This window comes from Haliotis asinina, chromosome 5 (genome assembly GCF_037392515.1).
Source record: "Haliotis asinina isolate JCU_RB_2024 chromosome 5, JCU_Hal_asi_v2, whole genome shotgun sequence".
NCBI classification, from domain to species: domain Eukaryota; kingdom Metazoa; phylum Mollusca; class Gastropoda; order Lepetellida; family Haliotidae; genus Haliotis; species Haliotis asinina.
Window position 1 is genome coordinate 41,463,812 of NC_090284.1, and position 15,420 is coordinate 41,479,231.

Here is a 15,420-nt window from a genome sequence, read left to right on the forward strand (position 1 = left end):
CAGCAACACGTGGGGAAAAGACAGAAACAACTGCCCATCTTGTAAGAAATAAACACGCCCTTTCTTCAACAGAAATATTTACAAAGGCTATCGGAAAATGAGAGAGTTTTAGATCCAAAACACCTCAAAAGTCCCAGACACATGGCCAAAGTATGACACCACATAAGTTAAGCAGTATGTAGGTGTGCTGCTTTTCTCTGTGAATGTTCTCAGAGGTACACGCGGGTTGAGTGTATTCTCGCGAGAGTTTCCATCGCAAAGGATAATTACATGTGAGATATGATGCTCACCATACCTGTTGTTGTAGTTATCTACAAGGACTTCGGCAGGCCGCCTGCCGGTGAAACTCAACGGTAGATACAAGAGTCTAATTTAAGCTTTAACAGAAGACGCCCTGTGCTGTGGCATTTAGGTGAAACCATAGTTGTAGGTTTAATGTTTTAATTATATTCTGAGGAGGGATTATGGTACATCTACAGCGCGTCTGTTAGAGGAAATTAAGGTTGTTATTCTATAAACTGGCATTAGCTGTGTAAGACGCGCCGCCGCAATGGCGACATGCGCAAAGGTGAAAGAGAACCTTTAAACAGGAGAGATATCTTGCAGTTGCTTTGATTTCACTTGGTGTATATTCACGGTGTCAGGGGAAAATTTATCTCTTAGAGAGGTAACGGCCATTTTATATTATGACATTCTAATATTTTGAAGGGGTAGGCAAACAATAGGTCGGAAGCGATAACAAAATATTTACATAGACTGTTTGAATTATTTATTTTGTTCAAAGTCAGAAGTGAAATATTGTTATCAAGGATAATCGGGACACTGGGCAGATGACTCTGACCTTATATCAAAGGACTGAGGGAGCTAATGTATTTTGCCATCCCCACCCCATCCTCTCTTCGTAACCCGTTATTTTGTTATTTTTGTCATGACTTCTCCCCCTACACCCAGTTCTCCAACATTCGTCCCCTAAATAAATGGATAGTGAATTAATAATGTTCAAACTATATGAACGTATATGTAGATATAGAAATGAGTCAATATTCTCACTATCCTGCCCACAACTTCACATCTAAACACATCAGTGATACATTTCGGCGACCCCCAAATAGAGTCACTTTTACAGTCACTTTTTTCGTTTTACCCCCAAACATATCCAGCACCAAACTTAATAGCCAGCCCTAGCTATGCTGAAGTGACATAAAGACCATAGGGGTGTATCTCGCTTAGAAACAACATACATACAGGTGACATACAGGTGACTCTGACCTTATATTAAAGGACTGACATACAGGTGTATAGACCCAGACCCAGCTATATAAAAGGGTAGTAATAGGGGCGTGTTTATACACCTGTATATCTTTCTAACGGTGACGTATATATATCAACGTAATATTGAAAAGAAGTTGAATTCCAAGCATCAATCCCGTTTCCATATAGCAGCTTGTCAGTAGAAAAAGTATCACATGCCATACACTTTCTTTGCAGAAGGTACCACATAGCACGTAACCAGATGCTTGTTTCCCCTGGGAGGTGTCGATGACGTGAAGAGATTGCAGACAGTGCCATCCCTCACACCCAGCCTAGTTATAATCCCATCTTCATTAGGATAACCCCCACCACATCGCACAACAACAAACACTGATCTATATAGCATGCTTCAGGATCACTCCTATATCTTATATTTTAAAGCGTAATAGTTTTGATAGACACAAAGAAAGAATTTGGACAGGAGAACCAGCTAGTTTCGGGATTTTGAACCTGAGGAAAATTTACTTCATGTAAGGCTTTTGAGTTTAAGTAAAGGCTGGTAGGAACGGCGCCGAACTATTATATCAATACTTTTGATAGAAATAAATAATTTTTAATTAAAATGGAACCCTAATGAGCTGTGAGATTTCGAAACTGAGGAAATCTAGACAACGTTTAGGGTTTCGCATTGCAGCAACGGCTGGGTGGAAGGGACATAATGTGATCCAGGGACAGTGAGACAGACTAGGTGGAACGGGAAATGATATTGTTAAGGGACTTTAAAACTGACTAGCCCATCCACCGGCGACAGAGTCACTACAGTTCCTGCTGATACAGCTTCAGTCAGCATACCTGCTCAACATACCTACAACGGTAGCAACCACTGTATCAGCAGCCACAAAAAAGGTTGCCAGGAACAGAACTACATGGAGCCGTGTATTTATCGCAGAAATGTACCCTTATTTGCCTGAAGATGGTGGAAATGTTCCAAATTATCTAAAAAATGGCTCAGTATACACACAGCGAGTATCCTTGTATTGTCCTGCTTCGATTTGAAAGCTCTGCATGTTACAGGTCAAACAATGTATTCATTCAAATGTGAGAGCTCTGTATGTTACATGTCAAACAATGTATTCATTCAAATGTGAAAGCCGTGCATGTTACATATCAAACAATGTATTCATTCAAATGTGAAAGCCCTGCATGATAATGTTCCAGGTTTGGGATTTACATGGCACAGATCGTGACTAACATTTCATTTTTGTCTGGTTTCTTAAAATTTGCTAAACAGTAGGAATTCTTCTTGAATAAATTCGATAAACCGATAATCAACGCAATACCTGAAATGATTAAGTACACGCTTCCTTGTTACGAATATAGGCTACCATCAACACAGGAACTGTTTCATTGTTACGCGAGCCGATGAGATTATATGTACTCTGTAACTTTTTAACCAGCAGCTTTTCAGATATATTAATCATCAAATGAGTAACATTAACATTAATCTTGAAGCATTACAGACTCCGGTACATGATACTGATCCAAACTAATTACCATAGGCAATAAAACCCGTTTTACTAATAATATTATTGTCAGCACTAATATATGAACTATTTGTGTGTAAAGGATGAGGTGCCCGAGTCAGACTGATACGTCATGTAAATGAAACAGCAGAGTCAAACCATGACTTCATCCTGCTGAGTGTTTAAATTCAAATATTCTGTTGTCCTGTGTAAAGCACTCTGGACACAAATAAGAGGAAGTTCGGTAGGAGGGTGGAAGGGTCCCGCTTGAAAGTTCAACGCCCTGGGAGCACATAGGGTTTAAATCCTGTCCCTCACAGAAGCAGATGTGATGTCTCCCTGGGCAGTTGACTTTGCTAGAACATGAGGAGAGTTTTCGGCGCTTCATTGGTATTCTGGATTGCTTACTCATCAGAAAGTTGAGAATGACGCCCTAGAGAGCACACGCACACACGCACACACGCACACACGCACACACGCGCACACACCCACACAGACTAACAACTAGTCTCTGAAATGAACATATTTTACGGAGAAAAAGTTCATAGTAAAAAACTATAACATAATGAAAAGCAGCCCTGGGACTTTCTGCAGTTTCTAGATTGGCGTGGGCTTCCTTGCTTCAGGGTCTGTATGACAGACTAAAACACACATACACACACGCACGCACACTGTGTTTGTATGCATAATTAGTATGGTAAATGGTATTTATTTACATTATCGTAGGTTCCAATATGGTTTGGGCAGTAAACAGTGCTTGCGTTTGCGCATTAATATTTTCCTCAGATGATATCGCTTTAGTCGAAAGGTTGATATTTATTACGTTCAGTATATATAATGGATTCTGTATATATCTCATTCATTATGTATCAGTGAAACGGTGTTAAGCCGTGTTATGGTATTCATCAGACTAATTAAACACAACGCTAGGTTTTGAATCGGAGGCTCGAGGGATGAATGGCAGGAATGTTTCCCTTCGATTGCCACACCGACAACACATTCGCCAAGTCGTGGAGAGTATCCTCCATTCATCAGCATCATTAGCGTTGCCGTAAGCCAGGCGGTGTTATTCTACACACACACCATCCCAACGTCCATGTTTATGTAACGAAAACCTGATCCTTCTGTCACTGATGGAAGCAATCATGAGGAAATCGTGCATGATTCACACTTTATACCGTACCACATAGGCTAACGCTTAGTCCTTGAATATATATATTTTGTATAGTAACAAATAGATCCATTTAAATTGAAAAGTTGAAAAGTGATTGGAGTTTCAGGGACTTAATTCATGTAAGGCTTTGGCATTGTAAGGAGGGCGTGCTAGAAGGGACAATAACGCGGTTAGGTGACTGTAAAGCAGTCTACGCCCCACATTGCAGTTACTCCTTAAAAACCGATATCCCACGCGTGCATATTCTTGAGCTATAATGTTTTGTGTGACTTAGTTATTATTTCCTACAAATATGTTTATGACAACGATTTTGTTCTAGGTAATGTCAAGGATGCGCTGAGTACAAAACATGTGTTATTTCCTGTGCATTTGTCGTACGTTCACTCAAGCTAAATTTAGATTCCAGACTAAGTGCGTTAACGTTATTTGCGTTATGTCGTCAAGCAAACCACTTATTGCTCCACGAACCCCTGTCATCAGTGACAGATAGGGTTAACGCATTGGCTCCCTACCCAGTTCTCCATCGCCGAGCCTCTTAAGGATGCAGGGTTCGACGTTGCCTGAGGGCGACTTAATGGTGCCGTTGAGATTGACGATGTCGGGCTCGATGACCTTGAGGGAGTAGACGCTGCTGTTGCCAAGAGACAATTGTGACCTCTTGCGGCCTTCACCTGCACAAAGGGAAGAAATACCTTGTCAGTTGAATCCAGGGGACGCTCTACAAACATTTCAGTGGGTGTCCCTTCAGAAATATGTTTAGATGGATGTATCTAAACATCCGGATGTAAACAACGGACATACGCGTGTCCGTTGGGCAGAGAATCCTATTTGAGATTAACGCACCTTCGAGAGATACATCATATTTCGTTAAATCAGAGGTACATTGAAAACCACTGTGTACAAGATGTGGAAAAAGGAACGAGCCATTGACGGCCTTTCAACCATCTTAACTGCTTCAATGGACAATACACTCGGTTATGAAAATAACTCTCAACTACGCACAGATGGCGACAGACTTATCTTCACAAACAAACAGAACACATGCTCTATACATGAAGAGAGACGAGGATGGGGATATGCTGTCAGCAATAATCCAGCTACACCGCCCTGGCATATAATGAAGTCTACATCAGGTCAGTTCATGATTGACAGAATGGGTAATGGTCTAGTAGCCATAGGACAGACGGGGCGCATTAACACCCTTTGTAAACAGTGATGATCCTTACAAACCCTTTGGGAACATGAGAACATAATCCTCTCCCTGCATTTCAGTACAGTGAACGTGCACGTCAACTGTAAACTTATGCATAGCATGGCTGTAACAACAACATTGACCTTAACATATTGGATCGAACACAGAGCTTCAGTGTGACAAGCAAATGCTTTATTCATTGAGCTACCATCTAAATACTGCATCCCGCAATGGATTTAAAACACGTTCTTGCTGACGTTATTTATGATGCTTGAATATATCACATTCAGTTGTCCACATAACCAAATAACGAGGCTCAGTCCTAAGAAATGATATGCATATTATGCATTTTCAGATCCGATGTAACGCCATATATATAAACGAGAAAAACGATTTCCACAATCATATGAAATATTTGCTGAAAGTTGAGTACATTGTTGATGTGCATGATATCATGAACATATGTTGATGAATCGCTAAGTTATGATACCAGATGTTCGGTAACGGTAACGTGCATCGGTGGAATCTGAGGCAAACACATGCAGCACAAGTGTTCACCTTTAAAACAATAAATTGCTGATTTCGTTGTTAATATCACTTTAACGACATTCCCGTTACGAGGAAGCTCTATCTAAACACGCAACTCCGTCAACAGAACGTAGTTCGCAGACAGGGATGGAAAATGCTTTACTTATGAGTAAACCGCCACAAATGCATCCCTCTGAGATGGCAAGATGACCTATAGGCAGGCTTGCACAGAAAGGATTTCATGCCAACAAAACCTTAATTTGGAGTTGAGACTACAACTTACTCTACGTGAGTGGGCGTGGGTATTTTTGTGGTTTCTGGGATTCCGTTTACCTGAGACTTTGGCGTTAAAGGGGGATCCCTTGATGTGCTTGGACTTGTATTTGATAGCGATGCTGTAAGCACCGGGTGTCATGGGCATGTAGCTCACGTTGGCAGAACCGTCGGGGTTGTCTTTACGTTTCATGTCGACCTTGCTGGGGCCATCGATCTTGATGTCGATGTCCTCTGTGAGGAGAAAGCATGGCCATTAACACACATCGCAGAATATCTGAATATATTTAAAGATGCAGTTGAAAAAGTAAGCACGTAAATTACTGCAATACAGCTGGTATTCGTTATTTCGTTCTTTTTGAACTTCTTGCTCAGTTGAAAATCTAGACTTGCTACATTTTCCAGACTTGCGTAGGGCTTCCTTGGATAATTTTGTTTCAGGGTCTGTATGGCATACTGTACGAGTTACAGCGCGGATGTAAATCAAGACAGATAAAAACAACGACGAAAACCTGCAATTGCAAGTGATTTCTTTTCCAAGGGTCATAAATGTCCTGACTATAAATATATTGTTGACTGAAACAGTTCGCTTGATATGCATTTCACCCCAAATACGGACCTCCCATTAAATCGTGACAGCCGGCATATGTGTTAACTATATACGATGTAAGTAAGACACTGCGAGGTATTGTTGCACATTTAAGGAAGAACTTGTATATTACATTGTTGATGCCGTGCAAAGTTTCTCTTGTATTTTTGTATCGATGGCAAGTATATGTAACGCAAGACAAGAGCGCCTTTTACACTGACCATATCATATCAGAAGACGTATATACGTACTTGCTGTGCCTTTCGCAGCAACAACGGTGAATTCCTCATTCTGGCCGCAGTTTCCACCGACGAGTCCGACGCCAAACGCTGTCACAAAGCCGCCTCCTACGCTGTCTACGATGCAGGAGAATGGACTTCCTGGAATGGGTAACATTCAGTTGATTAGTATTTTACGCTATGGTTTATCCTAGAATAAGAGAGAGAGAGCGAGAGAGAGAGAGAGAGACAGAGAGAGAGAGAGAGAGAGGGGGAGAGAGAAAAGTTGAGAGAGAGAGATGGAGAGGAGGAGGAGGAGGACGACGACTACTAGGGCCTTGGGCTAGTGAACAGCACGTTTGGTCGTGATGTCGATTTTTTAAACTCTGAACTGTAAAAGACATGTAAGTTTTGTAAAAAAATGTAATCTCAAAAAAGAAAGCGTAAATGTTCATACCTTCTATTTATCAACCTGACAAAACTAGAGTTGCATTCCTGTTACTGTCCAGTATATGTGACATAAACAATAATAAGTACGGTGTCCTTAAATTGCAAATATACAATGGGAAATTCAACCATCTGTGCACTGAAAACCCCATATACACATACCACTCGCAATAATTTGTGTGTATTTGTACGCACAGAAGTCTACCAGCTTGAAATATGACTGTGAAAAGGTGCCCGGCTAACTGAAGACAAGTTTAAACAAGTGTTACAAATGGAACACGTTTGGCAAGTAGTGACGTGCCACGTAACTGACACCCCGACTGTGTGTATGCCACTTACAGACTACAATGAGAGAAGGCACCTGACACCGAGACTTTATAAAGAAACTAAGACAAAGTCGCATACCTATCAGGGAGATTGCGTGTTGAGTAATACCACGAGGATTGCGGGGGAAAAACAGATCTTAAACACTTATTGCATCTGGTTATTAAGATTTTATTAATTCTTGTTTTACGCCGCACTCCTCGGGCTATGTGATGGCGGCCAGGAAATAATCGTGTTCGCAGCAGACAATGTAGTAATGCGGTATAACGGCCCGATTAGAATTACCATTATGACAATTGAACGCTTGTGACCTTGCTGCTTGTGTGATTTGGGTTGTTGTTCGTGGTATCGACCACAGGTTTGCCTGTCACTGACAAGGCTATGTTCAGTCTTCCATGGTACAGTTTTGTTATCGCTCAATGCCCTTGAGAGGATATAGGGAACTGATTACTAATATTAGTTCAATCAACTCTTAACTGAGAGAACCCCGGTACATCCCAATAAACAGAACATTGCCAGGTTTAATGTATCATTCACTTGTGTCCCGTCCTCAACCCAGAAATCTTTCATTTAGGGTTTGGTTTACCTGAATCTAAGCATCAGCTGGTCAGCACCACCCACAGGTTCACAGTGGAAGTGGTGCACGTCTAAGGTCCCCACACATTAAGCTGACACCGTATTACTGTCCAAACACACTTAACACAACATACACTGCTAACGCATGACTGCATAAATTGGCCTTTAACTACAGATACAGTCACTTGCTAACCCACTACGTGAACTCCTATTGCCAATGAAACAACAACCAATACCAGAAAGTATATGTCTGAAACCTGATTCATTCAGCATTTAGTTAAGCAACAGGCTACACTGACTGAACACACCATTGCCTATTCCTTAACTTTGAGTAGAGATATTTACTCAGTTGAAGTAAGACATCAGTTTTTGACTCTATCTTTTCCAAGATCAGAAGTTAAATCAAGAGCAGATCAACAACCAATGTGATGACTTCTCGCAGATGGCCTTGAACCCGTATCAGCAACCAACATGGAGTAGATAACTGTTAGGGCTCTAAAGGTCAAGAATGTTTTAACAAGATAGCTACTCAACATATCAGATGTGTCTTCCGCTGGAATATTTCTGAATGAGGCGTTAAACAACCAAGAAACGAAATTCATGCGTGTTTTGTAACTAGAGTAGTTTTCAAATGTATTCAACTCAACAAAAGAACTCCAGGATTTATGTTTTTTCTCTATGTTTATAGACGCAGTGTTAAGTTTAAACCCCAGTAAGGCGGTGCATTGTAATTCCAATGATTTGCGCTGTGACTGATGCAGTGGAATAGTTGGACTTCGTATGCCAACATATGGCGGAGTACCTAGAGAAACACGAACGATATCATAATGATGATAACACACGTGTTATCTGAGATACCTTTCAGAAAACCTTGAGAAAACCGCAAGGCTGTATGTAGTAAGTAAGTATTCACCCTTCAGGAGAGGGTGGCCAGGTTTCAGTGTTACCCTCCCCACACGGGCACAATTGTGTCTACACGACGATACATTTCAAGAACATTGCTAAACGTTACGGACTCTGAAACAAGTGTACCATTCCAGCTTATTCATGTCTAGAATATGTGCAAGTTGAGAAATCTATGTTTCCTTTTTATCATTTTTTTATATTTTATTACCGCGTTTCTGTAAAATATGTTTATTTCTGTGACTAGATAATAGAGTCGAAGAGAAACCACCACTCAGGACTACTAAAAGTTAAAGGTATTAACTTATGGTCTTGAAACACATTTATGATATAATCTTTCACAAAAAACAGCTTACTTTCATCCAAACGAAAAGATGTACAAAATAATGTGTACATTAGGTATTTGAAAGCGAAAATCATGATGGGCACTTTTTCAGAGGTATGTAGATGTATTGTCTTGCACCAAGGCTCTACTGAATGCTAAGCCCATGGATGTTTATCGATGTGGAGCAATTCTATCCATTAAGGAGGGAAGTCCAGATAGGGCGACAGTACATAGGGGCGGCACTCTGTTCGAGGTATACCTATATATTTTAGAAATGAACATAACTGTTACCTTAGAGACTTATACAAGTCTAGAAGATTTACCAAGGAAAGATGAAACATGTGGATGTACAATATTGACATAACAATTATTGCAATTTTTTGCAATAAAGGTGTTCATCTCAAAACTTGATCCTTCCTCCTCGTGACTCTTTATTAATATTAATATATTTCTACATGGTTATGATTGACTACTCATTTTACTTCGTCACAGATAGGAATTCTCCTCAACTGGCATATCCTTTGGGTTCACATTCTCTATATCATCCCATCTGGTATTTGCATTCACAGTTGTTTCATTCCTCCATAGTTTAACGTTCTTCACTGACACACAGCAGACTGCTACACTGACACCCCCACGCCCTGAACCCATAATTCGGTGTAAGTGTAGTCCTGTTCTCCCATTATCAGCATTGGTATATTGTACAACTACTGACTACAGATTGCCAAGACCGACCCACGTATCCCACAATAATCACCACCTTATAATGTATCTCCCCGACAGCCGCATGCGCACCAAAGCGATCTTTCTCCCTCCGTTGCACCATGGTCATGGTCTATGTCAAACGGGAACTTTTCGACATGTGCCGTAAATCGTCGAGAACTGGCACGAGGTGACCTCTGACCTGACTTGGATGCACGTAATGGCTGACTGATTAATGCCAGGAGGTTTCTGCAACATGTAATAACCACACGATTTCGTTTGCAAGCATATATCCAGGAGGTAAACGCGCTGATAATGACGTTTTGCTTGTTTAATGTCAAACTCCAGATTGTGGTGAACTAAAGGATATGAAAATATAACACGCAGTGCTTGCACGTAAAAATAACAGAAACAGCATGTGCTGATGTGGCAAGTTACGTCCCTTGGGGATGTCGGGAAAATATGAACCCAAAAACTATTGAGGTTGATAGCGCAATGGCGCACTCACACAGACCTGAAAGTACATGCCTGAAACCTAATTCGTTCTGATAGGGAAGTTAATATGGGCGACAGTTAACATCACACACTTCATTGATCCTTTGCTTTCGGTGAAGTATTTCATCCAGTCTTCAGTGATTTAGACAACAGGACACTCGTGTCCGCATCCGAATCCAATAACTGAGTAGGTGAGTATGGTCTTACTTTTAGCAATATGACACAGTATCACAGGAGTGACACCAGGAATGGATTCCCACGTTGTACCCGTGTTGGGAATCGACGCCAGGTAATCGGCGTGATGAGCGAACGCTTAACCACAAGGCTTGTCCGATCAGAGTAATGTTATATTCAGAAACACTCTTCAGTCTGGCGAAGATTAAACTCACATGAAAGGCAGACAGATCCGTACGTGTGCTGATATACCTTAAATGACCTCCAGTTTTGACGTTTAGGGTAAAAATATCACGAAGGTCGACAGATATTCAATTTACGTTACTTGTTATATATGCTTTTTGTTAATCTGCTTATTGTTCGCCTGTATTTAAGCACAGTATACAGAAGTTGATATCTGAATTGAGGTGATCTGCAAAATGTTTATAAACATAGTAACAGCCCCCGAAATAGACTTTCACAAGTCTCTGAGGTTATACTTAATAGTTTAATTTAATAGTTTAAATTATTATATCTAAAGGAATATGAACAGTTATCTAAATAACAGGCGTCCGTTTTTTTCACAGTTCCTGCCTATTTAAACGGTAGAATTACTGTACATCTAAGGGCTTAGTATTCAGTCTAGCACTGGAGCAAGGCTGCCGCCGAAATACCGTTAACAGGCTTCAGTGGAATAATTATATTCGGGAACCACAAAGTCCACAAACGTCAGGAGCTGAATACGGAACAAGAGCTGAAAAATGGATGGGAACACAACTCTTGGAATGGGAAGTGGTTAGAATGAGATTGCTGAAATAATATATGTGTGCAGGGACTGTCCAAAAATGTGGAAATATCTGTACTGCCAATTCTCATTGCCAACATCCAACTAACTCCAATGGCATGCCAACAAATACATGTGTCAAGGAATGTTTCGTTTTCTTTCCTGTGTTAAAAAAACTATTCTGCCCTTTTTCCAACGATGAAAGCGCATGGCAGATACTTCCTCCCGTCGATGAAGACATGTCGAGTTGTAGACAGCAGATAATAATTATTTGTCAAGGGCAAGCGTAATAATGTCATGGTACGTTCTGTCATGTCAAGTCAAAACATTGGTTACAGAGAAGCCTCGTTTACTGTATATTGGGTTCGGTCGTGTTGCGCAACTAAGTACGATAACCAGTCCAGATTTTTTAGACTAATTCATTTAACTGGATACATAAACATTAACCAGTATGATCTAATACGCCTGAGCGTTTGTATATTGCAACACTAGGCTACTTCTAATCCTTGCAAACACGTCGTACTGTGTGCTCTGTCGTACAGCGATCTCTGACAAACTGAAACCTGGGAATCATGATCTGGTACGGAACTGATATTATATCAATCTAATTGCGCGTTCCAGAACAGAATAAGCCCAAACAACGCAAAACAGGTGTAATCAGTGATCCAGAGGCATTGTGAACCACTTTACGACCCCATCAAACGCAGTCTGTGATTTCTCAGTTCTATGCCTAAACCTCGGCATAAAATATAGAAATACGATGGTATTTAAGGATGAATCAAAATTCATTTCTAAAGACGATTTTCTTATGAAACAAGTACCTGGAATTCAGTGTAACCAGATTTGTTAGTGGTGTCTATTTTCACTTTCTCACGAGGAAATTCGAACCGGCTGAAAAGTAGGTCATTGTCTGAATAGTGCATGAGTGCGTGAGTTTAGTTTTACGTCGCACTGAGCAATATTCCAGCTATATAGCGGCTTTTTGTAAACAATCGAGTCTGGACCAAACAATCCACTGATCATTGTGCATCGACCTGCGCAATTGGGAACCTAAGACATGTGTCAGTGAGCCTGGCCACCCGTCCTGTACGTGCCTCTTACGACAAGCATATTTGCCTTTTATGGTAAACATGGGTTGCTGATGGCCTAGTCTGCCCCGGACCTTCACGGGTCTGTCTGAATAGGTTAATGAGACTCATATTTCCGTAAGTTCTGTGGGAAATCTGAAGGGTGGATTCGTTGCTTCGTTGTTATAGGGGTCAAGCCAAAATTGTATAAAGTTATCAAAGAGCATTTAGCTTTTAGATAAACATTGTTTTATCTTCATAAATGAACTTACTCACATGGGAAAAGGCTAAAATATAGCCAGGAAACACTAATAGTAGGTGAACCAGCAGTTAAAGGGATATTCCCACCTGATGTATTCCGTGTGAGAAGCAATGACATATCAACAATCGGCAGTGTTGTGAACACAGGATGCAACCTTGGTAGCAATCTACTAATGCTGCTGAGAGCGGCGTGAAACTAAACTCACTCACTCACTTGTACGTATGTTGGCATGTCCGTGCTCTCAGATGTCGTTAAACATACTATGTATAGACGGGTTATACATTTTATCCGATTCAAGAAAAACTGACGTGTATTTACTGAACTAACAACTATACTGCAGTATATATACACAACTTACGAGGTCGCGGATGGTCTAGTCTAATGCAGGTTCAGCCCGTTAATAGCACCAGGCTCCTGTGATTACACCCGGGTTGGCATGTTCACCAGTTGTAAATAATAACACTTGGTTTGGCACCCCGTGACGTAACTGACATACTCAGCTGTTGAACAAATGAATCTACGATAAAACTTTTGTAATTTGTCTCTTATTATAGTTAGTGAGTTTGTTTTTAAGCAGCGTTTTTAGCAATATTCCTCCATTATCATGATCGAAGACACGATGGGCATGTGGGGAATCGAACCTGGTCTTCGGCGTGACGAACGAACGCTTTAACCTCTAGGCTTCCCCAACCGCCTCTCTCTTTCTATAGACAGGAGCTTGGAGATTTTCGGCAAGTACATGATGTAGCGCTGGCTTGCAAGTGACTTTCAAAAGTTGTATCAGGTTTGGCATGGAATGCTCAACTACATATATATTTACTTGAGCACGAACAATATTCAGTAATGGCATATCATCATTTTTTATATATAATCGCGAACATGTGACATTTCATGAAAATCAAACACACGAGAAAATCCACAAACAGGTTTAGTTGGGTTTTTCTATTTGTTTGTTTTTTGCTGCTGGGAATATTTTCAGTGACTAGGCGCTTGTCTACACATGGTGTTGGTGAACGACGGGCAGATAATGCCCGACTAAACTTATTCCAAGGCTGTACTAAAAGTTAAGCCCAAGAATGTATGGTAATTGTATACTTCAAAGAGTCAAGATAGGCAGATGGCATTGCGGCCGATTTGTTATGTATGGTTATAATTTCGAGACCTTATCATTTACATTAATAATTGTTGTCTTAGAGACTTGTGAAAGTCTATTGACCCCCTCCCCAACCCACAGCAACACAACACCCAGCCACCCACGATTCTATCAGGGATAAGCACGTAGCCCCGCAACAGTTTGCACACATGGCGCACACCTCACGTGCGAGCATTGCATAATCTTGATATACGACGTAAACATGTTGATCCGATTCAGAGCCGGGAATTCTTGTAAACAAGTACGTCGTTGCTTTCTGATGCAACTGAATGCTTCCTTCTAGAGATGAGAGTTACCAACATTCTCCAGCGTGACGTATGACTAGATATAACGCAGTTGTGTGCCTAGATATAACACGGTTGTGTACTTGAGACACGAAGTGCTGTACTTGAGACACGAAGTGCTGAGTCTGTTATTAAAAACATATTACACAATTTCCAGACTATAAATACGACAACCAAGATACGTACAGTATATGTACATTTAAACATGAAACGAAAAAGGTGACATGTAGCTCTGGGAGAAAATATAATTTACCAAAACGCTAGATGAAGCATACCAAGCAAAGATTTCAAAGTGATAATTTCAGATTTCAAAGCGGCATCATGGATTTGTTTTAAGACAGACTCTATTGCTAAATATTCCTTAGAACTAAACTCACTCACGCTTACCACTCGAAAAATCAAGAATGTGACTGTTTGACTGGGTGAGCGAGTATGGTCTTACACCGCTTTTAGCAATATTCTATTACAATCACGACTGAGGACACCAGAAATCACATATTGAATCAACCCGGATCTTCGAAGTGACGAGCGAACGCTTTACCCACTAGGCTACCCCACCGCCCCGTGGACAGATTGAAAGTTTTTGTTTGTTTTGGTATCATTGTTTATAAGCATAGGAAGCCACTTTTGTAAATAAATGCGCTTGTATGTGTAGATGCCCATTCTTTACTGCACAAGCTGAAGCCATGCAAACGTGAACCATCAGTTCCTCGCATGTGTGTACAAACCAAAGCATACCGTCCGGGACCTTTTCATGTGACGCCCAGCTGGAGTACTGGGTTGGGCTATCCTGGAAACGTGGTAATCTGCCCAGATTCCAACTGTGAAATCACGGAAACGCGAACGTGATAAAACTACCTCTCAGCTTCCAACAACAACGCTGTAGGTTTCATCTGGTTCAGTGTGATGATGGGGACGGTACATAGCTCACTTCGGAGTTAATCCATGCTTTTAAGGATTGACACAACATTGAAACATGCCGCCATTTTGTCATATGATTCTGGTCGCCGGCTAGACCACCTACTTGATACAACTTGGTTCGAAACAAAAACAGACGTGCTACCAAGGTTCAAAACGAAGGACTAATAACACTTTACTTATCTAGATACGCGGGGGCCTTGGGTTGTAGTATATTTATCCAGCTGTTGTGTGTTTGAGTAATTAAGTTTGAGTTATTTGAGCAAACCTCAATGTATT

General features: G+C 40.9%; 1 protein-coding gene across 6 annotated transcripts in view; it reads right to left on the reverse strand.

Moving 5' to 3' along the window:
* Positions 1-15,420, reverse strand: part of LOC137284480 (filamin-A-like) — a 45,249-nt gene that overhangs the window by 16,236 nt on the left and 13,593 nt on the right. For all 6 annotated transcript variants that reach the window (XM_067816304.1, XM_067816302.1, XM_067816299.1 and 3 more), the window contains exons 3-5: positions 6,782-6,910; positions 6,002-6,175; positions 4,461-4,619 (exon numbers count right to left, since the gene is read on the reverse strand). In XM_067816304.1, coding sequence (XP_067672405.1) covers positions 4,461-4,619; positions 6,002-6,175; positions 6,782-6,910 — 462 coding nt within the window. The remainder of the gene's footprint in view (positions 1-4,460; positions 4,620-6,001; positions 6,176-6,781; positions 6,911-15,420) is intronic.